The sequence below is a fragment of the Talpa occidentalis genome, unplaced genomic scaffold (genome assembly GCF_014898055.3).
Source record: "Talpa occidentalis isolate TD23 unplaced genomic scaffold, MPIMG_talOcc4v2.1 talOcc4.13, whole genome shotgun sequence".
NCBI classification, from domain to species: Eukaryota; Metazoa; Chordata; class Mammalia; order Eulipotyphla; family Talpidae; genus Talpa; species Talpa occidentalis.
This window is the reverse complement of record NW_023601322.1, coordinates 12,339,563-12,366,556: the sequence shown is the minus strand read 5'-3', so window position 1 is coordinate 12,366,556 and position 26,994 is coordinate 12,339,563. Positions and strand designations below refer to the sequence as shown.

The window sequence follows — 26,994 nt, the reverse complement described above, 5'->3', positions numbered from 1 at the left end:
GGTATTTAAGTTAGAGGGAACAACCTGGGGCCAGGGAGGGAGCCTCAAGCAGTGGAAAGCACCCAGCAGGCAATGGAGACCTTAGTCCTCCAAGTACAGAAAACTGAAGCCTTCATTTCCTGCTGGTTTCCCTCCACCAGAACATGGAACCACAGGGGTGTGGAAAAGGATCGTGAGTTCCAATGAGAAGACGGCTCGACCCTGATTTGGGGGAGATCCTTTGCAGAGAATTCAGTCATGCCGTGCCCAGACTTGTAACCTCAGGGGCTGTGAGCTACTGAAAGGGTGATGGATGTTACTGAGTTGTGAGCATTCACGACAGAGAAACAGAAAACCAATGCAGCCTCTCCACACGTAGCCCCATGGACCATGACACATACTGCACACTTGGGCCGCACCAACCACGTGCTGCATGACTTGTGTGTGTGTGTGTGTGTGTGTGTGTGTGTGTGTGGTGACTTCTTCCCTCCCCTCTCTTGTTGATGTTATATGTAATAAGAAACTAATCAATTGCAATCATTCCAATAAAGGGAGATCACAAGACTGCAAGAGCAAAGCATGGTGGAGCGCGAGGACTCAGCCAAAATGAGTTTTACTTGGATCATAAGCTCAGGCAGGGTCCTCATGTTTTCAGGGTCTGAATTTCCTTATCTATAGGATTTTGAGGAATGGCCCCTCCAAGGAACCGTTTCAATGTACTTTATGGATTAAAGCCAAAGTGAGTTTTTCTTGTACTTCCTTCTATCATTCTCAGTGCTAAAGAAACTGCCCGTCACATATGGTGTGAGCAAGCACAACTTTTTGCACAACGTTGGGCCGCAAATTGCCAAAATAATGCTACCACATACTCAAAACAAAGTAATTTTACTAATGAGTCAAAACCTAAGAGGGCCAAGTTGCTTTACAATATCATACCTGATCCTTATTAAACGAGTAACATGCGCTTGGCTAGTCAAACAAACTTTGAACTCTGCTTCAGTTACTCACATCTGGTGTCATCTCTTTCAGTTTACCCCATGTTGTCTGCCAGTAGCCCCTTCCCCGGATCTACCCCAATTTGAAGTCTGCTGTTATCTTTATTGCACTACTAGATTTATCTCTGGAGATTCGGTTTCTTTGAAACGTGCTGAAAGATATCATATTCAGCTTCTACACTCTAAGTTTGTAGGCATAATCCTCCTCTGGAGATTTTACAGTGGCTACATATGAAACCTCAGGGTCAGAAAACAGAGAGGGGTCTTCATCTGGTGCAATGACTGAATAGAGAATGGACAGTGTTTCATGCCAAAAGGTTTGCTTTTTCTCTTCTGCTAATGCACATGAATATCTATACAATTGGTCATTATATTCCTATATGATTAACAGACCAGCTCCCAGTGAGACTGAACAAACTTATAACAAAGCTGGCACAAAACACATTTAAGAATTCTACAAAGGTGGGGTTCCTCCCTAGTGGTGCAAGGGGTTAAGTCTCAACACTGTGAAGCTATCAGCAGCCACTAAAGCATAAGTTCGATCCCAGGTCAGGGAGCTGACCCACATGGCACAGCAGACTTCTCCTGTCTTACCCACTGCTCCCCTCAGCAGTGTATTTCAGTCAGTCCACCTGTTCTGCTCCCCACTGTCTCTGGTAAATCCACTCACTGCCCCCACACACCTCTAGCCTACACCCCAGCTCTTGTATGCATAAACAAATAAAATAAGTCTTAAAAAAAAGACTTCTGTAATGGAAACTACAAGTCATTTTCGCTAATTTCTATGTAAAGGCCCCAAATTATTCTCCCTCAGTGACAAAATAGCTTTAAGGGAAGCCTAGACTTTGCTATTATTTCAAACACAAAACACATCTGAATCTAGAAAATAAAAGTTTATCTCTGAATTTATTTTGTAGGAAAGATTGTCAAATAATGTTAAGAAATCACAGAGGGAATATTTTGATTCTCCTACTATGATAATTCAAGAATCAATTATTTCTATTAGTGTTAAGATTTTATTTACAAAGTGATAAACACATCTGAAATTATATATGTGAATTAAGATATATATTTTCAGACACCAGGAACTGTTTCATATTTGCAATCCCATACACGATCTAGAGATAGGTACTCATACGTACTAAGTGCTTGAGTGAGATAAGCTTGCCATGCATTCTACTTTATATGCCTTTGCGTCCCAAGCATGAATTACCTGTACACTGAAAAATCTGATCTCTAGTGTCCAAGATGCAAGAGAAACACTCACCATCAATTCTTTCCACCATGACCGTGTGGCAAATCGCAAGCAGGAAGAAGAATTGTCGAATTTCCGGCTCTTTCCCTGTCTGGATTTGCTCAATGAGATAATGGTCATAAAATGCAAGCTTCCCATCAGCATATGTATTCCAACTAAAATCAACTTCCTGAAAGACATGGAGAAGGAAAAGAAAACTTGATGCAAAAAACAACTTGAACTTAACAACAAATGATAGGAACTTTCCACGGAAGCCCATCCTTCATCCAAAACCACCTTTTGAAGTATCAAGAGCTTCACTTGCTTTAAAACAAGATACTCTATCGCAGGTTGAATTGTGTGCCCCCAAAAGATAGGTTGAAGTCCAGACCCCTGGAATGTGTGATTATGACCTTATTTGAAAATTGGGTCTTGGCAGATGTAGTCACACCAAGATGAGATCATACCAGATTAGGGTGGGCTCTCATACAATGACTGGTATCTTTATAAAAGAAGGGAAATCTGGATACAGACATATAAAAGATGACCAGGTGATGACAGAGGCAGACATCTGAGTGTTATATTTACAACACAAGGATACCAAGGATTGCAGGCAACCATCAGAAGTTAGGAAGATTCTTCCCCGGAACATTGGAGGGAGCATGGCTCTACTGAACTTTCATTTCAGACATTTTGTCTCCAGAATTACAGAATAAATTTCTGTTCTTTTAAGCTATCCATTTTGTGGAGTTTGGAAACTAATCCACCTCTAAACAACTCCGTAAGTTAGTGGACTCACCTCTATCTTGCTATGACTGTGTTGAGAGGCATCCCGAGGGTCTCCTAAGAAAAAGAAAGGACAAAACAAATTGAGCCTTTACCTGTGTCCAGAGTCCGCCTCGCCTGGCTTTGGGTCTATGTGTGTGTGTGTGGGCAGGGGGGTGGTGTGGGAGGCAACAGTTCTAGCAGTCTTATAGCATATCTCTAAATAGCCTGAAATTTTAAGAATGGCATTTACATATTTTAAGAGATATTAAAAAAAAAACACCACCTAACATACAAAGGAGACTATCTCAAGGCCATAAACGACAGTGGTTAAAATATTTCTTATCTGGCTTATTTACCAAAAAAATTTGCAGATTCCTGATCTAGATGTTCAAGTTCCGGTGTCTGTGATTCTGGACCAGAATCATATCCCTGAGGTGGAATACCTCCCTCAGCCCTGCAGGGACATCCACTGCAGACAAGACCCTCTCCCACACCCCTAAGTGCTCCCCAGTCTCCGTAGAAGCTCATCACATGAAAACATTCACAGTACAGTTTTGTCCAAGTGGAAAGCATATTGCATCCCTAGGGCTTTTTGGAAATACTGTACTATTAAGTCTTTATTTAAAAGTCAGAACACTCTGATTAAATACAGTAGTAACCTTAATATTTTTATAAAAATATAGTGCATTTTGGGCCTCCCTGGAGGCACAAGGAAGCACCACACTATGAAGCAGTCCGCAGCCTCGGCAGCATGAGTTTGATCCCTGGCCAGGGAGCAACGCACATTGCTGTCTCGCCCTGTCTCGCCCGCTGCTCCACTCAGCAGTGTATTTCAGTCAGTCTGCCTGTTCTGTTCCCCACTCTGTCTCTGGTGAGTCCTCTCACCCCCACATCTCTGGCCTGTACCCCTGCTATTGTATGCATGGATAAATAAAATCTTTAAAAAAAAATAAAACAGTGCATTTCAGAATATTAGAAAGGAAATCAACTTTAAAAAAATAATTATGGTGAAATACATGTGACTTAAAATCAACCATCTTAACCATTTTTAAGTCTACTGCATTAAGAACCATCACCTGCATCCCATCTCTGGAGCCCTTTCCACTGATAATACTGAAATTCTGTATTCATTAAATAATATCTACCCCCTCCCCACAAACCAGCCTGAGAACCATTATGCCACTTTCTATCTCTATGAATTCGACAGTTCTAGGTACCCCGTATAAGTGGAACCACCCTGTATTTGTCCTTTTGTGAGTCACTTATTTTGTTAGCCTAATATTCCCAAGGTTCATCAATGTTGCAACAAGCCGGTATGTATGTCCTTCCTTTTAAAGGCTAAGTAATATTCCATCGTACGAATACACTACATTTTCCTTATCCAGTCATTGGGTGTTGGACACTAGGCTTGCTTCTACTTTTTACCTATTATGAATAATGCAACTAAAACATGGGTGTACAAATGTCTCTTCAAGTCCCCCCTTAGTTTCTTTGGGTATAAACCCAGATATAGAACTCCTGGAACACATGGTAATTCCGTTTATATCTTTGAGGAATGGGCACCAATTTCTGACGGCTGACCTCTCCCATGCACAGGTCCCCCCCAGGCCCCTAGCAAGCTGCTCTAGTCCTCAGCCTGGGAACTGCATTGAGAGGGCACTGGCAGGCAAATCACAGTGCCCAGGGAATGTGGGGCTTGCACTCACCATATATGTGCCCGTTGATGCAGCACTTTTTAAAGGTCATGATGTTCTGCGTGAGCGTGCCCGTCTTGTCAGAAAAGATATAGTGGATCTGCCCGAGCTGCTCGTTCAGCGTGGTGATCCTCGCCTTTGCGGGTGTGTCCTTCTCGGGGTAGTACATCTGCAGGTCCCAGTTTATGAAGTAGCTCTGCCCAAGACGAATCACTTCCACGCTAGGAAGAAAAGTTGATCACTTTCACGAGAGTCCTCAGGTACAAGTGGGGGGTGGATTTTATTCTCACGACCTGCACTTATCTTTAGAGACAAGCCGTGTGGTGTCCACGTTCCCAGCCTCTGGTTCTTCTGATCCAACCATCGCTCTCAGCTTTGGGGTCAAGTTGATTTTAGACTAGTTGTTTTCCCTCCAAGTGCCTTGCATGGCGTGATTTCCCACTCTCCCTGGAGCACATCTGGCCATAGGGGCATGTTCAGAACACAAAGCCCAGTGGGATAGGTGTCAGGGGATGAGGGACAGCAGGCAAGGGGACCCCGCTAATAGCACCACAGGATGTGGCTACTCTTCTGTGATTGTCTGCTGCACCCAGGGCCAACTACAAAGGTTGTGGGTCAAAGAGGGTGAGGGCCCATTAGGTTATATTGCCCTGTGTGCTCTCAAGCAGGGCAAAGGGCTTTTGGTAAGTAACCCCTAAATTGCACTCTGGAAAAACAATTTCTTCCCCCCCACTCCATTCTTAAAAAATTAGAGAACATGTAAAATAAGATATTCTGAAAGGATCATTTCCATTATAAAACTTTAAGGGATTAAATCTAGTTCAATTATAAGGAAGCTATTCATCTGTTCAGCAACTGTTAAATGGGCAAAATGTCTTTATAACAAACTAAACGGATGGAAAAATAACTCCTTCCTTCCCTGTTGTCATCTATATTTCCTGAGTGCCTACTACGTCCGGACACCATCCTGGGTACTACACAAAACAGACAGAATCCCTGCCTTCAAGGTGACCTTCAAATGGAAATAGACAAAGAAACAAGAACTACATCCTACATGGGTGGTGAGAATTCTCTGCTGAAAACAAAAGAGGGTAGAAGGAGACAGAAGTTGACAGGAATGCACAGTGGGGCAGGAGAGGTCACAGTGATAAGATGATGCTTGAGCTGAAGGAAACGAAAAAGCAACCATTGCTATGGAGGGGAAGAATATTCCAGGCAGAGATAAGAGCTGGTACAAAGGCCCTGTGGCAGGCACTGACAGGTCAAGGAGGCCGCTGAAGTGAAAGCCCTGGGAGGTGGGCGGAGTGCAGGTTAAGGTGAAAGACAGATGGCAGAGCTCCAGCCACATTGGTGAGGGTACAGGGTGGGGTACAGTGTGCCTTCAAGAGATTATTCTGGAAATGAGATAAAAAGCTATCCTAGAGTGGAAAACAAAGCTTAGATACTTTCTGGAACGATCTGATCTCTTTTTAAAAAAAAAATTATTTGTTTATTTATTTATTTATACAAGAATCAGGGTATAGGCCAGACATGCAGGAGGGTGAGAGGATTCACCAGAGACAGAGCGGGGAACAAAACTGGCAGTCTGACTGAAATACACTCCTGAGGGGAGCAGCGAGCGAGACAGGAGAGATCTGCCGTGCCATGTGGGACCCTCGCTGGCCGGCCAGGATCAAACTGGCACTGCAGAGGCTGCAGACAGCTTCACAGTGCGGTGCTCAAGTGCCTGTGCCACCAGAGGAGGCCCTGGATCTATCTTTAAAGGATCTTTATGTCCCAAGAGAAAGAAAGAAATCAATTAGTTACATGAAATGACCTTTTTAAACCCAAAAAATACATATGCACTTTGAAAAAAAACTTGTGTATAGTTTTATACAAAATAATCTTTGCAACAGTGTCCTGGACAAAGGAAAACTCATCTTGGTTTAAAAAAAATAGAAGTAAATAGCTGTGAACAGATAACTCCCCCAGGCTTTTTCTTTATGTTAAAAAAACAACAGTTACTATGTGTAATAAAATAAAAAAATGAAACACATGCATAGATAATAAAATTAAAATGAAATAAACACATGTGTAATAAAATTAAAATAAAACAAAAGCTCCTAATCACAAGTGTGCGTGTGATCTTGTATGCCTCTGGGCAACCACCTACTAGAACTAAGAGCAGATGCTGGCTGCTGAGTATATTTCAAGGCACAGCCCCTTACCAGAAGGTCTAAAATTGAATTAACCAGTGACAGTGATCTCTGATACTAACGATGTCATAAAAAAGGAGGAAATATCACCAAACAAGGCACTTTCCCTGGATATGACCCTAAATCTTCCACTGAGGTGGAAACAGATAAGAAAAACATTTTGAGAAGCTAGAGCAGGGCAGGGAGGTGGCGTACCCCTTAGGGTCTGTGGCTAGGAAACCCAGGGAGTTTTAGAAACCATGGGTGTGGCAGGTGGTAATAAGGAAGAGGCAGATTAAAAGTCTGGCCTCCCCTGATGGCGCAGGTGGTTGAGTGCCACGCTGAGAAGCTGTCCACAGCCTCTGCAGTGCCAGTTTGATCCCGGCTGGCCACATGGCATGGCAGACCTCTCCTGTCTCACCTGCTGCTCCCCTCAGCAGTGTATTTCATAAGTCTGCCTGTTCTGTTCCCTGCTCTGTCTCTGGTGAATCCTCTCACCCTCCCATGCATTTGGCCTGTACCCCAGTTCTTGTATAAAATAAATATAAAAAAAAAAATGTCTGGAAATCTCCTGAAAAGGAAAATGCATATTTTTCATGACAATTTAAGTCTTCACCTTCTCCCAGGCTGTTTCTGAAGGTTGGCCCTACGGCCACGGAGGAAACTCATCAAATGAGCGAAACAGGATTGACATTTGATCTCTGAACTCGTCTTATCTCAAGGTAGAGATACAAGGTTCTGTACCTGGCACAGGGTAGGCTAAATTCCTTTCCTCTGTGACCTCCTATTCTTCAGTGAAAGTGATTTTCTTACTTGTACTCTATGACCTTTGAAACAATGATCACTAGAAATGAAGGTGCAAGGTTGGAAATGTTGATAATGCACCATGCTCTTCCCTTAAAGCAAAACACTGGAAGACAGCCTTACCTGACATAGAGAGAGATGGGCACCATGGTGTTCATAACAATGATGTAGCCCCAGAAATTTAGGAATCCACGGTAGGAGGGTGTAGCATCTTCTCCATCATAGAGGTACCAAGAATAATTGCCCACCTGCGCTTCCCAGTAAGCATGGCCAATGGCAAGACCAGCAGAGAGGAGGATGAGAACAACGAAGATCTAGAAGACATGACACATTTAAGTGTATTCTGAAGGGTAGGTTTCCCTATATTTCATAGATACTAATTACTTTACTCAACACTTCACATGTCTACAGTCATTGGTGTTGGGGTATCATTTAATAAGGTTAAAATATAAGCCCCCACCTCTTCCCCAGCAGGAAGGTCTGGAAGGCTTGAATAAAGAAAATTGATAAGGTTGCTATGGAAACAAAGCCATAAGGCTGATCACCTTGACCCTGAATGGGTCAAGAAGCAGGGCCAGGACACATTCTGTGTTAAAGCTCAATGCCCAAGACCAGACATCCCAGCACTAGCTGGCCCACACTGACTCCCCAGTCATGAAAAGCCCATGAAAACAGGTTAGAAGAGGGATCCCCAAATTCTTTTTCGGGGGCAGACCACTCCTGTATTGCCCACGCTTCTCTAGCAGTGTATTTCAATAAATCCCCCTTTTCTGTTTCTCCACTCTTTCTAGTGAATTCTGTCACCCCCACAACTCCAGCCTCACCCCACCTTTCCCTCACAATTGACAGTCAGTAAAAACAATACACTTAACAGAAAAACAGTGCTTTGAAAGTTCATTTGACATCTATAGTTGACTGACTGATCCTACAAACCACATATATAAGGTGAGGTTTTGTTCCCCAAATTATCTTTCAGAAGAGAAAGAATTATCTCTCTCACATTGCCAGGCACTTTCTCGATGGCTTTGCTTTGACAGTAGCTGGGGAGAGCAACTGACCTTACATTTCAAACACTACTCAGTTGGGGTGCTTACTGGAAAAGTTTGACGGCAACAATTATTTTAAAAAGAAGGCACAGAAATTTCTCCAGATATGAGTAATTATTCCTAAGTGTCGGTGGTACATTCGTGCACCATGTAATCAAGATCACTTAAGCAGCACAGGAAGTGTTATGTCGTGGACACTACGCACATCCACATGGAGGATGAATAAAAAGACAAATGTCCACTGTTCTAGTGGTATTGGTGGGTAGGAAAGAAATGTCCAGGTCCAGGTTGAAGTTTCTGGAACACAGAGGCCTGAAGTGCTCTATCTCAAAACACCTTGGCAGGTGGAGAAGACAAGACCGTAATGAGTGCGCTGGTTGAGAGCGCTCCGGCCAAGACCTGCGGTGACCTGGAGGAGGTCAAGAACGTTCAAATATTTTCATACAATGTAAGAGCAGGGAGAAAAATAATTGCTTCTTGTATTAATCTATTTCATATATATGATTTTAAGTAGGTAAAGGCAATTAAAGTAATGTATTATAAGTTTCTAAATGTTTACATAGTCAAATTAAACTAAATACTTGCAAAAGATTGATTCTCCCTGGGAAACTGGAGAGCTGTGTACTATTTAGGAGTCCCCCTACTTGCAGAAGGGCTAATGCACAGCAGGCTTGAGATTGCAATCCTAAGGTTGCCTGTTGGCAAGACTGGCATTGGCTAGACTCTTGGAACTTTTATTTTGGGGGTCCTCCTGATTTCTTATCTCTTATTCTCACTATGGTTTATGCTGACCACCCAGGTTCCTTCGAAGAGTCTGGAACTTGGTGCATGCTAAGGACACAGCTCCTGCATGACCAGATCCCAGTAAAATTCCAAGCACCAAGTCTCCAGTGATCCTCCTGGTATAGACACCATGTCACATGGGCTGTCACAGATCGTTGCTGGGAAGGTAAGCGTCTTGTGCATCTGACCCCACGGGAAGGACACTTCCTTATCCCTGATTTCCTCTGGACTTTGCCCCATCAAACCACTGCCGTTGCTGATCTTGCTTTGTAATAAGTCATAGTTGTCTATGCTGAATTTTGTGAGTCTCTCTAGAGGATCGTTAAACTTGGGGACAGTTAATGTGACCCCAAACACATTTAGCCTTGTTAAATACAACTGGACGTAGCATATGTTGGGGAGGAAAGCTTTGATTTTTAAGAGAACCGCTCCTTTGGGAAACGAAGAGCAGCACAATCAGCCCTCCCTTGACTTCAGCAGCCCAGTCCCATTAACCTACCGAGGACTCTGATTTTCCAAATGGTCACTCAAGTCACAGATAGTCAACTACTCAGAGCACCTACCACTCGTTTCCATTCCCCAGGGGATTCTCCTATTACAAAGGTAGCATTTCCGAGAAAAAAAATGAGAATTCTCCCCCTTCCGCTCCCCCTCATCCAACCTTGGATAACTTTTTGCAGTTTTCTACATGGGATTTCTTTACATCAGGAAAACATATAACACAATTAGAGCAAAACCTGCAGTGTGATCTCCCAGGTACTGAAACAGAAAATAAATACCGTATAAACCACGTAGTTCATCAAGTAATCAATTTTAGTTCTTTTAAATTTGGTTTTCCCACTGTTCTTCATTATTTTAGTGTCAGCACCTAAAAATGGAAAATTCAAAGCAATCAATGGTTGGAAAATCACTTCACTGGCACATCAATAAAATTAGACTTCCTTGGTGGCCTACGGGTTAAGTCTCAGTGCAATCACCGCTTCGGCCTGAGTTTCTCAGGCCAGGGAGCTGACCCACATGGAACAGCAGACCTCTCCTGTCTTGTCTGCTGCCCCACTTAGCAGTGTATTTCAGTAAATCCACCTGCTCTGCTCCTGCTTTGTCTCTGGTGAATCCTCTCACCCCCTAAACCTCTGGCCTACACCCCAGTTCTTCTATACAAAAATAAATAAAAATCTTAAAAAAAAATTACCCACCTTTAGTTTCAATGGAGAAAGGACACAAAAGCATTCCCCTCCCCTTTAAATATGTAAAGACCATTAGATCAATTTCCCAAGAAACTCTCAAAGTACCTGCAAAAATGACCAGTCCATGGCAGAAATCTGTGTTCCTAATCACACAGCCACGCAACAAAATGTTATGCACATCCAAAGGAAAATTTGTGTTTCTCCAAAATAGCGTTCCTGTAAACTTATCCAGTCGGTTATTGGGTTCTTCACATTCAACTAAACCTTTTTAAAAAAGATATGAATCACATTAAGTTCTCACATATGAATGATTTTCTGGTTTTAATTAATAGGAGCTGAATTGAGGAGCTAAAATTTAAAACAAAGACGTGTTTGTACAAACCATCAAATTTTGCCAATGAATTTTCTATTTGGAGATACTGGTGTGTGATTTCAAGAGCCATTTTGAACTTCAAATTGGTTTCTCTGAAGGAAGAGGAAAAAGAATTCAATGAACAATTTTTGGAGCTCTAGAAGGAACATAAAGAAAACTACAAAATAACATTAAGCATACCTAGCAGTGCAAGCGAAGTAATCAGCTTTTTCTATTTTCAAACTCTATTATCACCTTGGAATTTCAGGTTTGGGAAAACCTTCTGACCTGGGAAAGGTTGGTCCCCTGACTGTAATTGTGGGTCAAGGAGGCATCTTCCTCCTTCCAACTAACTTAACTTGTCACCAGTTTAAACTACCAAATGCTGCTTAAAATGTGCTTCTACTATTAATCATGATAAAATGACTCTATAAAATATATCTGCTGCAAAACATGTTTAGACATTTTCGACTTATTCTTTTCCAGAGTGAGTAACTGTATCCCATGTCTTGGAAGGTAATTCTATCTAGAAAAGAAGGTGGTAAACTCATCCCTTATCTGGACATGTCCCACCCACAGGGCAGGTTCAGGGACACCCGGGAGCAGGCTGGTGCTCTCAAGAGTGATGCCAATGCTTAATCTTCTGAGGGTGCCCTTTCCTAGGCTTTGCAAATACCAAGTGGGGGTTCCAAATATTAACAAGTTGACCAGTGGGTCTTGAGTAGCCATGCATTTTGCTCTGATAGAGCATATTAGGATTTTACATCTTTGCAAAAAATTAGAATCTCACACTCATGCAAACAATAACTGCTTTGTAGCTAAGATGGAGCTGCCAACTGAATACTTAATTGAGCAAAGACCCACCCTGTTTTATTCAGATGTTTTTAGCTCTGAGAGGATATTTCTGCACATCTAGAAAGTGAAAAAAGTGGCAAACATGGGCTCTGGCCTTGAGAGTCACTTACTGTGTGACCTTGGGCAGCCTCCTTCACCTCCTGTGCCTCAGTTTCCTCATTGGCCATGTTGAGGTGATAGTAATACTCCTCTCAGAGGATTACTGAGAAGAATAAATGAACTAACAGGGAAAGCTAGTGCAGCCTAGTAGCTCTCGATAAATGTATTGAAAACAAGTCAAAACCACCAGCATTTTATTCTCCTTTGAGTGGGCATGTGATAAGCAAAATCAACAAAGGGGGAATTCACAATTGCCCACTGGCCAAAGACTTTAAAAGTCTGTTCTGTGTCCCACAAGGTTATATTTGCAGAGTGGATACTACTCAGCAGTTTGCAAAGGGTTCAGGAATTTATTCTCCGTGGATTCTTTTATCTTCCCTGAAAGGTGGCGAAAGCAGGCTTGAGAGCTCTGCTTTGCAGATGGAATTAAAAAAAAAAAGAGGTGTGGCTACTGTGGACACAGCTGGACAGCAAAGGGCAAAGGCAGGACCAGATCTTGGGGCACCCTGTCCAGAGGGCACGACTTTCATGCACTGAGTGCACCTTCAAGGTCAGCTCGAAAACAGGCCCACCCACGGCGTGCTTACCCATCCAGTTCAGTGGTTTCCACATAGCACAGGCTGTTCGGCTCAGAGCTGGAAAGCAGCAGGATGTCAGCCTGCACAAAACAAAACACAGCAATCACACAAAGACCCCAGAGGAATTCACGCCAGCTCAGACGGGAGCACCCAGTGTGAGAGAGATGCAATGCATTCACTTACAGGAATAAAATCATTTTTCTTCAGACGTATGACATCTCCAACTTGAACCTCTTTCCACTTGGCAGTTTTGAATCTAAATATTAAAAATAGAGATAGCTTATTATTTTCCTTTTGTTATCTAAACAAAGATAGTTTATTCATTTAGAATTATTTGCCTTCTGGAAGCCAAAGATTCTGGAAAAACATGTAAATTGCAAGGAAAAGATTTGCTGAAAGGTCAGCCATGGACTGATGGACGCCACAACGTGGACACCAGGGTCCTACTAGCTTGCGAAGGAAGTGGCAGTGGTGACTTCCCTAAGCTCATTCTGTCCTAAGCCATGTACTGAAGGGTCTATGGGGGGCTACTTAATTCCAGGACAGGAGGGACAGGCCTCCCCTATCATGTGCTCATGTCCTATGCTACCACCTCTCCTGGTGTCTCTCCTCTCAGCATCCTGTCATTGGCAGTGTCCTGCTCTCAGGACAGGGACACATCACAGCTCCATGTGGGGCCCTGGGCTTCTCATGGAAATACAGAGTTTGCTGCCTTCTCTGCTATCCCAATCATCGTCTTAATGAGTGGGTTTCATTCTTATAAGTCTAGTAAGGATACTGATAAAATGTAAAAAAGCCAGGTTACCATCATCAGTTACATTTTACAAGAAGTATCCATTTACATTTCAGACAAATCAAAATTTTAAAGTCTTAAAACACTAAATCTGCTTTAAAGCTTTTTTTCATACATTGAAAATACATCTTTCTAACAGGTAATATGAATCTACCACTGCTAATAAACTGAGTTTTTTTTCAGGCAGAAAACTAAGGACTATATCTGTCCTTCTATGGATAAAAAAGCAAAGATTTAAAATACATTTTAGGGCCTCCCTGGTGGCACAAGGGGTTAGGCACCACACTATGAAGCAATCTGCAGCCTCTGAAGCATGAGTTCAATCCCTGGCCAGGGAACTGATCCACATGGCACAGCAGACCTCTCCGGTCTTGCCCACTGCTCCCCTCAGCAGTGTATTTCTGTCTGCCAGTTCTGTTCCCCACTCTGTCTCTGGTGAATCCTCTCACTCCCTGCATCTCTGGCCTGTACCCCAGCTCTTGTATGCATAAATAAATCAACTTTTAAAACAAATAAAATACTTTTTAAAGATATGCTGCTGCCCTGTTTCCCAAATTTTACAAGAGTCTAATATCCATTCTTCATTCCAGGACTTTAAAACTAGGATTATCTTTCAACAAATGAAAGAGTAGCTAGTTCACATTTCAATAGCTCTAAAATTATGAATTAATAATTTGAGTGTGGGTGGCAAATTATAAATGAGCAAGGTAGCACCTTGTGGTCACAGTACTTTGGGGGTATGGCCGCAATTCCATTGGACTCTGCCACTGGGATATTCTGGCTTCCCCTTCAAGAGGCCCCTGCTGCCCTGCCCATGTATGCCAGGGATTGCCACGGCAATGCCTGGCGTGTGGCCCCAACCCCCAAATCCAAGGCAACTCAGAGCCACACTTGACAAGTGCAGTTAGGGTGATGTGGGCTAACTCTGAATCTCACCCCGTGCAAATCTCACCAAGAAGTGACTCTCCATGACCTTAAAGGTTACCTTCAGAGGGTCAGGGAAAAGACAGACCATAGATTTGAGGCAAACAGCAGGGAGGGGAAGGGAGAAAGGTCAAAACAGGAGAGGGAAGAGCACAAGAGACTACGGTGATGGGTCACAGATGCCGAGGTGGTGGGGGAATTATGGGGACTACACCCGAGGGGAGAAACCAATTACTGCTCAAAGTAATTTTGAATAACGATGTAAGAAAGTGAATAAATTAATAAGAAAAATAAATAAGTAAAATTAAAAGTAAAAAAAAAAAGGTAGGCTTTGAAACCGAAGTCATTTATTTGTGAGAGAAAATAAAATAAATTTTTAAAATATGAACACATTGCTGGTTTGGCCTGGTCTCTGCCCACACGAGCCAGGTGAAGCGTGGCTGTCAGCAAGGTGGTTTCCCTCAGTGGAAAGTCTGTGAATGGGCCCCATCACTATTTTTAGCATTTGACTTTGTAGTTCTCCCTGAAGGCTCTTGCTCAAAAAACAACCTATTACTGATCCATGAGGAGGCATTTTAGTCACGGATGACTACATTCATTTAACAAACATGCATCGAGCACTTTTTGTGTTGGAGGATCTGGTGGACACAAGAAAAAGACCCTCAGGATCGTCTCCCTGAGAAATCTCTACCTCAGAATACCAGAGGAGACATCTCCACCAATAATTCTAATAAAATTCAGATCATAAGAAGAAAGAAGGATACAAAATGCTCTCAACGGGTAGAGGAAGAAGCCATCACTTTGGCTGGAGAATTGGGAAAGGCATCCAGACCTTGAAGCAAAGCCCTGAGCAGTGTAAGCCTGGGAACAGCAGGGATGGGAGCAGCACTTGAAGGCTGAGGGAGCTGTGGGGCTAACGCATCTGATGACCAAGAGCCCCAACAGCAACCAATATGAGTCCAGCTTCAGGACACAAAAGGGATGCTACGTCTTCGCTGGAGAGAGAATATTACCATGGAAAGGTTCAAGCACCAATAGACTTCTCGGTTCCAATGGTTATCTCTGAATAAGTTTCCAGACCACATGACATATGGTGTCCTGTAGCTAAGTTACCAGTTAAGGGAAGCACAGTACCTGCCATCCTTAATGACTTCACACATCCTGTTGTTGACTTCATTATCCATTTTATGGCGAGACTTTAAAAGAAAATAAGAAAAGGTTATTTTAATCACCTAAAAATGTAAAGTAATAATGCCAAAGTAAAACAAGCTCAGCGAAGGCAGGAGAAAGGTGCATGAGAAATCCTTACCACATCATCTACCAGGTCTTTGATGGCTGTGATGCCCAGCACTAAAAGAAAGGGCAGCAGGGTGGTATACCATGCCAGGGTTGTGATTTGAGGGATCGTCTGAAAGAAAGAAAAAGGGATACATGTGTGCCAGGAAGGCAGAGCTCACCTACAGGTAAAAGCTAATACTAAGTTTGCTGATGGACATGAGACTTAATCTCTACCATCATCCAACCCCACATCCTGCAGAGCACTGAGGAAAAGGTGTCTCAAGCATCCAGCCAACCCGTTCTGGGGGCTGTCTCGAGCTTCCAGTCTCTTGGATCAGAACTCCTAGGAGAGTAATGTCTGAAATGGACTCACTGTTACCTCAAATGGACACAAGGGTACTCTGTAACATGACACCTAAAACTTTTTATGAAAATAGTAATTAATAGGGGGGAACTAGTGTGAGTGAAGTAGTCCTTCCACTCAGGGAATGCATATGGCAGACTCCCTACACTTTGTTGTTCAGCCAGTGGCTTCTGAGGATCCCATGAGGGAGGCAAAGATAGCAGTAGAGAGAGGTCGCTTCTGAAAGCTAGTTACTGGGTGGGGGCTCTAAAAGAAAGTGCTTTCTTCATGGTCTTCACTACTGGTCCAACCAAGAAAGGAACTTGCCTTGCAAAAAGCCCTAACTCCATCAATATGTTCTCCAAGTTGGAACAAAAAATATTTGGAAAGCCAATTTAATAATGATCCCTTGTAACCATCCTATTGCCCACTGGGTCATAGAATATAATGATTGAAGTGACAGGATTTTGAATAACAATACAAGTAAAGGGCTGTCTAAAGCTACTTCTATTACATATCTTGGATTGCTGTACCTTAGGAGAAGACAAAAGGGGGTGGGTGGTGGTAGAAAGATCATTTCCCACATACGGTCAATAGATGGAATTCCTCTCCTCCCCACTAGAAGGAAGGGAAAATTACCCACCTGTCACCTTGTATCTGTAGAATTTATCTCTACACAAACCTGTCTCAAAGGTCCCTCTTGATAGCAGGAGCATCCTGTCTATCAAGTTAGCAGGTCTTAGCTTCTACTAACTCTGTTGAGGGCCCACTTCTCTCTTGTGTCTTCTCTCTACTTTATGAAGCCTCATCCCAAGAAGACACATAGGCTTCCATTTTCATAAACCCTTTCTGGGTGAATCTCAGCAGTTTGATATAAAGAATCTGATAAAACCATCTGGGTAAGGGCCTCCCCAGTGGCGCAGAGGTTGAGCACTGGGTTGCAAAGCTTCCCCAGCCTCTGCGGCGCCAGTTCGATCCCCGGCTGCTCCCCGGCCACAGGAGGAGGGTCCCGCATGGCATGCAGACCTCTCCTGCCACCCGCTGCTCCCCTCAGCAGTGTATTTCATCGGTCTGCCTGCTCTGCTCCCCGCTCTGGCTCTGGTGAATTCTCTCACCCTCCCGCGCTTCTGACTGTACCCAGGGCTTGTATAAATAAATAAATAAATAAATCTTAAAAAAAAATGCAGACTTCAAAAAAATTTTTATAATTAAAAAAAATAACCCCATTCAGGGTAATTTTGTGGGCTACACATTGGGTGCTACTAACTAGAGAGCATATAGTTCCCCTGATTTTAACAATAGTTCCTAAACAGATAAAATTAATGCCCTCCAGATAAGTGTATCCTTTGCTACAATTCAGAAAAAAATTTCAGAAAAAGAGACCTTTTCCAGTTAACCAGTTCACAAAAATAATTTGAGATATATGACAAAGATGTCAATAAAAATCAATACTACTCTTGGTGAGATGAGGCATCTAAATAAAAAAGGAAAAATCTAAACATATATTTTACGGTAAAAATAATTTTAAAAAGTGCAAGACCTTACATTGATTCACTTTGGAGAAAGCAGTTTTACCTTTTACATCAGTATGAAATGGAATTAAAAATATAGAATTAAAGTAATATTTCCTCGCTCCCTCCCTTGTCCATTTGACAAAGCTCAGTTTTGTGTCTGTTCCCTTATGAGAAGAAACCTGATGTTCAAGATCACTCACATTACATGCATTTGGAATTTAAATGTTACTGAGTCACCATACTTCAAAATAGCTTTAAGATAACAAAGGGCATTTACCTGCAAGATAAGAAGAACCAGGAAATAGAAATTGGCTGCTCTCTTGAACTGCTCAAACAAATTCATTGGTAGAAAGGTAAACGCATTGTACTTGTACGTTTTAATTGCATTATTCTGTTGGGAAAAAAGTAAGAAAGTCATTTCTAACGCTGCTACACATTCATCACAGTTGTCTGCCCAGCTGCAAAAATCACAAACCTATGGCCCTCAGCACCACAGGGAGATAATTTGTCATTCAGAAGGACAGTGAGACTTCCTTTAAGCGCTTAATTCTAACCAGACCTCAAAATGACTCCTGAGAGGCTTATGTCACAGAGCATAACAAGACGAAGACACTTCACACTTTGCCGGACAGGGCCTGGTGGCAAATCCCACTGTGACCACCTGGATCCTGTGTCATGATTTCCTGACTTTGCAAAGTCTTAGAAAATGGGGCAAAGGTGCAGGCAGCATGGGCAGGCAGAGCAGGAAAAGGAAGACTCAGTTAAGGAGGATGGAGGTTACTGTGTAAGGAAGAGTATGGCTGAGCTGTGTGCCATTGTATGGCTGAGCTGTGCGCCTCGGAGGACATGCTGCGGCCCTAACCCATCTGGGGTGTCATCTCATTTGGAAACAGGGTCTTTGCAGATGCAATCAGCATCCAGAGGTAAAAGTTAGAGTGAAGTCGTACTAGAGACTTCATTTTAGAAATGGAAAGTTGTGCTAGAAGAGGAAAGCTGGTGTACAGATAGAGACACAGAAATGCCATGTGAAGATGGGGCAGTGGCCGGAGAGGGGGGTCCATTAGCTGAGGACACCAAGGATTGCGGCCATCACCAGAAGTGGAGGGAGACTTGGAAAAGATCCTCCCGCAGATCCTCTTAAAGGAACCAGGCCTCTGATACCTGGAGCGCTGGGATTTCTGTCCCCTAAACTGTAAAAGAATAAATTTCTATTGTCAAAACCACCAGGCTGGTGGTATGACTAAACTAGTAGACACTGACACTGGAGCCCACACTTCTCAGGTGCTCTTTATCATATTTCAAAGGTTAAAGAATTTTAAAGGTGGAAATATCTTCAAAGTCTCTGAATTCATCACAGGAGAGGAGGGGAGGTAAGTTACTAAATAGAAAGCTCTATCACATTATTCTATATTCTTTCACAAAACATTTTTAAAGCGAATTTTGCACATACATAGGGAAATTTTCAGTCTACATATTTTTGTTCCAATCATTCCTACACATTCTCAGCATAAATTTATGTGATGAATAAAAATGATATTCCAGAGACTTATCAACGGTTATCACTGGGCCTGAGGCAGGAGTTACCTAGACAGCGGGAGTAGCATGAAGCGAGAAAGCATGATGGCTACTGGGTCTTAATTGGCTTCTAACAAAACGAAACTTAAGAAGTTAAACTCAACTTACCGCATATTTGCTCTCCTTAAGACACAAAAACTTTGTGTTCATAAAATCAGGTTGTTCATGGAAGCTTCGATCATTTGCTTTGACTTGCCATGTACAATCTTTAGAAAGAAGGAAATACAAATCAAAACCCCAATGAGGTATCACACCCACAAGAATGTCTGTTATCAAAAGGACAAGAAACAGGGGCCTCCCTGGTGGCGCAGCAGTTGAACGCTGGGTTGCGAAGCTGCCCACAGCCTCTGCAGCGCCAGTTCGATCCCCAGCCACTGGACAAGGGTCCCACATGGCGTGCAGACCTCTCCTGCCGCCCGCTGCTCCCCTCAGCAGTGTGCTTCATCACTCTGCCTGTTCTACTCTCTGCTCTGTCTCTGGTGAATTCTCTCACCCTCCCGTGCCTCTGACTGTACCCAGTGCTTGTATAAATAAACAAATAAACAAACAAACAAACAAATAAATCTTTTAAAAAAAAAGGGCAAGAAACAATAAGGATTGTGGGGGATGTGGAAAAAAGGGGAACCCTCATCTATTGTTGGTGGGAAAGTAAATTGGTGCAACCACTGTGGAAAACAGCATGGAGGTGCCTCAAAAACTTAAAAATAGAACTACCTTACGATGCAGGTATATCTTCTGGATAATTATTCGAAGAGCTCAAAAATTTTGATTTGCAGAGATATATGCAACCCCCACATTCACAAGACTACTCAGAATACCAGGAGCTGGAAACAACCTCAATGCCCATCAACAGATGAGTGGATAAAGAAGACACGGGGTCTAGACACAATGGGAGATCACTCATCTGTTACAACAGATGACATCCTGCCACCTGCAACAACAGGTATAGAGCTGAAGGGTATTATGCTAAGTGAAATATGTCAGATGGTAAAGGCAAGCACCCTGTGATTTCACTCACATGTGGTAGACAAAGAGATAACAGAGCAAAAATAAAACCTTTAGGCCAGAGTGATAACAGCGGTTGCCAGAAGAGAAGGGGAAGAGGGGCTGGATAATTGGGTAAAAGGGATTAGAGGCTGGTGAGGGGTGAGAACTAGTCTTCTGGTGAAGAATATAAGGTCGTGTATGCAGGTGTTCATTTATAAGTCCATACACCTGGATAAGAACAAAGAAAAAGAAAAAAGAAAAAATTGGGCAGAAAATAAGCATGCTGCTGTGGGTTGAATTATGTGCCCTAAGATTCATCTGATAAAGGTGTGACTCTACTCTGTACCCCCAAATGTGACCTAATTAGGAAAGAGAGTGATCGTACATATAATCAAGTAAAAGGAGATCATTGGCAGGAACCTTAATCCCATATGACTTGTGTTCCAGACCCCCCCAGAAGTGCTTGCCAGTGAGCCGACCTGGGAGGGTCACTCACAAGTACATGGTCAGCCTTTCACGTGACCCCAGTCTTGGGCTGCGCTGGGTCTCCCAAGCAGGAAGGCACACCCACTCAGCTGCTACAAAGCCCGGGTGAGGGTGTCATACATTTGGAAAGAGGGTAAGACAGCACCTCTTCAGCTCTAGTTTCCCCAATGACTTGCACGTTTGAAAATCACAGACACCTATTAGTACATTTTAAAATGCTGTGCTAGATCCTTTTCTAGTTCATAAGTGTGATGATTGGGTGTTCACGCGGCTGTGTGAGATGTGTCTCCCTTAAACCTTGTTACGACGTCGACACATTACCCTTCTGACGTGTAAAAAAAAATAAAATAAATAAAACACTGTGCTAAATTTAGCACCTACCTTTCAGAAAGGCAGCAAAATAGCACACAGAGAGATTTATCTTTTTGATCAAATATTTTTAAAGTACCCACTTGGAGTAGAGAACTTTACTAGATACTTGAACCACAAGGTTAATTTACAGACAAAGTAGGAAACTTGCACCATTTTCTAGAATGGAAATATTCACAGAGAGGAAAAATAATATATGAGCAGCAAATGTACCTTTGCTCTATGGACCTTTGATTAAAAGTTTTCCAGAAAAATAGCAAAGAACAGGATTGGGCTTAGTATAGCGGGCAATCCCTGAGATGTGTTTACCACCAGCCAGCTCAAAAAATCGACCAAGCCTGCTAAACTGTATCTACTGCATCTAAATCTCCCAGGGTTGGGCCTCCCTGGTGGTGCAAGGGGTTAAGCACAGCACTGTGAAGCTATCAACTGTTGTGCCCAACCTCGACCAGCGCAGCCCTCAAGGACACACAGACAGCCGATGCAAGAACAAAAATGAGTTTATTATGGGCCAGTTGGTTGACGTTGGGCACAACATCAACAACCTCTGCAGCACGAGTTCAATCCCCAGCCAGGGAGCTACCCATATGGTGTAAGCAGATCTCTCCTGTCTCACCCGCTGCTCCCCTCAGCAGTGTATTTCAGTCCATCTGCCTGTTCTCTTTCCCATTCTGTCTCTGGTTAAACCTCTCACCCCCTGCACCTCTGGCCTGTACCCCAGTTCTTGTATGCATAAATAAAATCTTTTTTTTTTTTTTTTTTAAATATATCTCCCAGGGTTCCCATCACCAGCACCATCTGGGAAAGGTCAGTTTCGCAAGTCCCTCATCCCCTGGTGGCTGGATCTGAGCTCTTCCTTACTGACACCCCAGACACCCTCAAGCTGCACTGGTTTGGTACAAACTGCCGCAAACCACTGGAGTAAAAAGATCAAAAGCATAACATCCAACAGAAAAAACAACCAGAGAGAGATGAGTAAAGAACAGGAAGCAAGCTGAGGGAATTCAAATGTCACTTAAATATGTGTATGGATATTCAAGTTCATACACAAAGAAGTTCAATTCTTCAGTGAGGTGCTGATTTTATCCTGATTGTGACATATGGGCAGGAAGTAAAGAATTTGATGACAGGCCAGGTTGGAAGAGGAACAGGCCTTCTTTTGTGGTCTCTGCAGAGAGCAATTGGATTACTGTTGTCAAACGGACACGCAGAAGGGGCAATCCTGCAATCCTACATCTAGGAACTTACCTACCCCTTGTGTATAGTCACTCACAGAAGAAATGACCTTCCTCAGGGTTATTCAATGCAGCCCTGTTTATCAGAAAGATTAGAAAACACCTAAATGCCCCTGAGCAGCTGGTTAAATATCCACACAAAGAAAGCCACACAGGCCACCAGAAGAATGAGGAGATCTCCAAGCTCCACTAAGGAGCAAAAGCAGAGGGTGTCTCCCTTGCGGGGCTGTCAGCTGGGAGAGACAGAGTGAGCGCACCTCGGTGATGCCGCCGTGTGCACGCACTTGCGCGTGTGTTTGTGTATCTAAGGCACATAAGTCAATAGTTTGCAAGTGTTCTTTACACACAGGAGTGCACGGATATTTTTGAGAAACAAGCAGCAACAGATCTGAGGGGCAGAAGAGGCAGGGAAAGACTTCATTTTCCTCTGTAGTCTTTAATAATTAGATCTATTTGCATGTTATTTTAAAAATACTTGCAATTCAATTCCTCCCCTTTACAAGTTTATACATAAAATAGATATGTTGATTGATTTCCTTCTCGTCATTGTACCATTATATTTAGTATTTTTAAAAATATTATTCTAAAAAATAATTATTCTAAAGCAGGGGAAGACAGAGAAGACAGGTAAAGATGGAAATCTACAAAGCATAGCAGGGAAGCAGCCTGCACCAATATGAGTAAGTCTTAAAAATGCCTTTGAGGGCCTCCCTGGTGGTGCAAGGGGTTAAGCAGTGCACCATGAAGTGATACAAAGACTCTGCAGCACAAGTTCCATCCCCGGCTAGCCAGGGAGCTACCCACATGGCACAGCAGAACTCTCCTGTCTCGCCTGCTGCTCCTCTCAGCAGTGGTTTCAATCAGTCTGCCTGTTCTGTTCCCTACTGTCTCTGGTGAATCCTCTCACCCCCCGCATCTCTGGCCTGCACCCCAGCTCTTGTATACATAAATAAATCTTTAAAAAAAATGCCTTTGAATAAAGTCAAACACCAGTTCATTCCAATCCAAATTATTCCAAATGCACAACTCCATTTATACACATTGTTTGAAAACATGTAAAACTAAACTACAGTATTTAGGAATATATATTTAGGTGCTAAAACTATAAAAAAATAAGTCAAGGGTGTCATTATCATAAAAATGAGGATGAGGTTACCTCGGAGGAGGGAGAGAAAAAAGGTGGATAATGACTATGGAGGGATGAGCTGGGACACTGGCTGGCCTGGGGGTGGGGAGGAGCTCCATGTGTGTTCACGTGACAACTCTGTGTTGAGTTATGTACTTGGCACCATGCACTTTTGCATTTTTAAATACAGCAATATTAGTAAATCAAAAAGGAGCAAGAATTTTTTTTAAAAAATGTAGTAATATGGCCTCCCTGATGACACAAGGGGTTGAGCACCGCACTATGAAGCAATCCGCAGCCTCTGCAGCATGAGTTCCATCCCTGGCCAGGAAGCAGTCCACATGGCGCAGCAGACCTCTCCTGCCTCACCTGCTGCTCCCCTCAGCAGTGTATTTCAGTCGGTCTGCCTGTTCTGTTCCCCACTCTGTCTCTGGTGAATCCTCTCTCTCTCTCTCTCTCTCTCTCTCACACGCATCTCTGACCTGTACCCCAACTCTTGTATGCATAAATGGGTGAATCTTCAAAAAAAAAAAAGTAGTAATAAAAGGTTAATAGTTCAGGATGCTAATGACCACAGAAAAATTCTGCTTAAGTGAATGAAAAGCAGAGATCTTCCAAGCCAAGTTGTTCTTTGGGGCTCTGGTTGGAAGTGGCCTGGAAGGGAGTCAGTGGGAGCAGGAGGTATACAACGAGCAGAAGTGCCTTATGGCTGTCACCCCTGCTGTTAGGAGTCTGCACATATCGGTACATATTGGTCACTAAGCCATGTGTCCAGGGCCCTCCTGCTCTAACCTGGGCCCAGAAATTCAACAACCTTATAAGGAGTTGGACACTAGGCAAGATTTAGCAACCATATCATCATCTGCTGGTGTCGTGGATTCCAGTTTTCCTAGATTAGACCCAATCTCCACCTATACTCATAAGCCAGGAGCAGAAGAGGCTTCTCTAAGGAGGGTAGAAAGGAGCCAGCCACAGGGAAGGGGCTGGCTGCCCCAGGGAGTGGGAAGAATAGCTGAAAAGCTGTGGGGGAGGGAAAGGCTTTCGGGACTAGGAGCAACAGCAGGACAGGGTCGATGGTGCAAGGAAAGGCTTCGAGCCACAGCAGCCAACCAGGAGAGAAGGGAAAGTTCTGACCACCTGGGCCTGAGAGCCCAGAGAAGCTGGAATCAGACCCCCGTGCAGGACAGCTTACAACGACAACAGGATGAAAGGTGCACGCCTGGCCACAGAGGCTGAAGTGGGAGGAGCCCGTTACACACCTGGCCAGGTTGTCGTCAACCTAAATGCTTTCATTTCTCCCAGAAGCCTTCAGGAGAGCATCCATGCTTGCCAGAGTGGCCAAAGCCTCCACCTCCTCATCTCCAAGAAGGACCTGCAGTTACCTGAACCCTCAGCTTCTTGGAGTTTTCCTCCATTCTGTGTCACCTGCAATGTGGGCTCCCGAAACCACCTGGGTTAAGTTACCTCTCATCCTTACTCATGACTCAGCTCAAGTGTCATTCCCTCCAGGAAGCCTTCCTCGACCTGGGCAGGTCACTGAGTCACTCTCCCTGCCCCCCCACTGACCGATCTGTTGAAGCACTCCCATGTGTTCAGTCACAAATGCCCACCGAGCCTCCACAACAGGCCAGGGACAGAACCTGGTGCCCAACACCAGCTGGAATAAGGCAGATTGGACCCCGGGGACCTTGAGGAACTACAGATTAGCCGGAAGATGACAAGATATGTTAAATTGCTCAGTTTTTAAATTATACTGTGAGAGGTTGGAAGGAGGTAAGCAGAGCACACACTAATCCTGCCTTCTCACATCTTCATCCTCCAGGCTTAATCTCCAGAGGAATGCCACCTGCCCTCCGGCCACAGAACCTCAGTGTGGGGCCCCTCCTCGGACCCTCCTGCTGCTCCTCTCTCCAGATTTCCTCCTCCTCACCTGTCATTGGCAGCTCACCGGAAGCCTTCCCAGGCCCTGTCCTGGGCAGACTCCTTCAGGGCTCTTGGACCAGAACTACAGACCATCCAGTAAAAGACCAAGCTGTTTGGGGACAGCTCTGCTTTTTCCCTGGGTTTTATCGGTGCATGGGGGAACTTTTTCATAATACAGTTTTCTTTTCTTTTTTTTTTAATATCTATTTATTTATGCATACAAGAGCTGGGGTACAGGCCAGAGATGTGGGGGGGGTGAGAGGATCCACCAAAGACAGAGTGCGGAACAGAACAGGCAGACTGACTGAAATACACTCTGAGGGGAGCAGTGGGCGAGTCAGGAGAGATCTGCTGCGCATGCGGGCTACTCCCTGGCCGGCCGGGGATCGAACTCATGCAGCAGAGGCTGCAGACTGCCCCATAGTGCTGTTCTTAACCCCTTGCGCCACCAGGGAGGCCCTCATAATACAATTTTCTAACTTCTGTATCGGAAAGGACTTATGGCTTGACTTCCTGCAGGTGTGCAGAACTATCTGAGACCCAGTGTAAGGTTCTACCCGAGAAACCACTGAGGCACAGGAAAGCACGAGTGTTCACAGGTATGCAAAAAAAGAGAAGACGGGAAAAGACCGCATGAGTAGGAAAGACTGACAAGGAGGCAGAGGTAGGGATGACACTGAGTCACCAAAAACCTCCTCAGTATGTGGACAAATGCATTGCTGGGAAAACCAACTGTGCTTTACCCATTCATCTCTCTACCCAGCCGTGGTCGTTGGCTTTGGGGTAGAAGAGGCGGTGACACTGCAGCCTCAGCTTGGGAAGACCAGGAGAATCTGAATACTCCAGAGAGAAGTGGAGGGGTGAAGAAGATCTGATGATGGAGTGATGGGAGTAGGGATGAAGGTACATTTGATGTGGAAGCTATTAAGGGAAGAACTATGGGGAGCGGGTAATGACCTTGAATATTTATGGGGCATTTATTGCCCACCTGAAACTGCTCTCAGGTGAGGGTGAAGGTGGCCTGATTAACCCTCACAAGCACCCAGTGAAGTAGGTACTAACATTAAGCCCATTTTACAAGTGGGGATATTGAGGCAGAATCAGGAAGTCCCTTAACATCACGCAGCTAGAAATGGAGTCACCAGGGCTGAAACCCACAGGTCAACACCCATCCTTCTCCCTTTCCACCACCACGCTCTGCCTGAGTCACCCAGAGATGAGGTTCGGGAAGCAGATTAAAGGGGATATGCTTGCCAACAGCGGCCTGTGTGGTGCTGCCGGGAATGCGAACATTTAAAGCGTGGAAGGAAAAGAAGCCAGGAGTAAGGAGAAGCAGGAGCTGGGACGGGGAGGCCAGCATTTCCTGAAGTGGTTAAAAAGGTCAAGCAGGGGGCCTCCCCGGTGGCGCAGCGGTTGAGCGCTGGATTGCGAACCTGCCCGCAGCCTCCGCGGCGCCGGTTTGATCCCCGGCTGCTCCCCAGCCACCAGAGGAGGGTCCCACATGGCGCGCAGACCTCTCCTGCCGCCCGCTGCTCCCCTCAGCAGTGTACTTCGGTCCTTCTGCCTGCTCTGTTCCCCGCTCTGGCTCTGGTGAATTCTCTCACCCTCCCGCGCTTCTGACTGTACCCAGTGCATGTATAAACAAAACAAACAAACAAACAAATAAATAAATAAACATGCCCTTAAAAATAAAATTAAAAAAAAAAAAAAAAAAAAGGTCAAGCAGGGCCTCCCTGGTGGCGCATGGGGTTAAGACACAACCTCTGAAGCTGTCCGCACTCTGCAGCATGAATTCGATCCCCAGCCGGCCAGGAAGATACCCACATGGCGCAGCAGACCTCTCCTGACTCGCCCGCTGCTCCCCTCAGCAGTGTACTTCAGTAGATATGCCTG

At 44.1% G+C, this 26,994-nt stretch overlaps 1 protein-coding gene and 1 non-coding gene across 5 annotated transcripts in view; one reads left to right on the top strand and one right to left on the bottom strand.

Annotated features, from left to right (window-relative positions):
• ATP8B1 (ATPase phospholipid transporting 8B1) overlaps positions 1 to 26,994 on the bottom strand; it is a 116,460-nt gene that overhangs the window by 25,840 nt on the left and 63,626 nt on the right. For all 4 annotated transcript variants that reach the window (XM_037508472.2, XM_054694018.1, XM_037508471.2 and 1 more), the window contains exons 3-15: positions 19,084 to 19,181; positions 17,678 to 17,791; positions 15,575 to 15,673; positions 15,400 to 15,461; positions 12,732 to 12,804; positions 12,558 to 12,628; positions 11,047 to 11,129; positions 10,770 to 10,928; positions 10,257 to 10,345; positions 7,772 to 7,962; positions 4,683 to 4,891; positions 3,008 to 3,051; positions 2,242 to 2,398 (exon numbers count right to left, since the gene is read on the bottom strand). In XM_037508472.2, coding sequence (XP_037364369.1) covers positions 2,242 to 2,398; positions 3,008 to 3,051; positions 4,683 to 4,891; positions 7,772 to 7,962; positions 10,257 to 10,345; positions 10,770 to 10,928; positions 11,047 to 11,129; positions 12,558 to 12,628; positions 12,732 to 12,804; positions 15,400 to 15,461; positions 15,575 to 15,673; positions 17,678 to 17,791; positions 19,084 to 19,181 — 1,449 coding nt within the window. The remainder of the gene's footprint in view (positions 1 to 2,241; positions 2,399 to 3,007; positions 3,052 to 4,682; positions 4,892 to 7,771; positions 7,963 to 10,256; positions 10,346 to 10,769; positions 10,929 to 11,046; positions 11,130 to 12,557; positions 12,629 to 12,731; positions 12,805 to 15,399; positions 15,462 to 15,574; positions 15,674 to 17,677; positions 17,792 to 19,083; positions 19,182 to 26,994) is intronic.
• Positions 20,676 to 20,779, top strand: LOC119243874 (small nucleolar RNA U13). The gene has a single exon (XR_005124873.1). It is a non-coding gene; the product is annotated as a small nucleolar RNA U13 (small nucleolar RNA).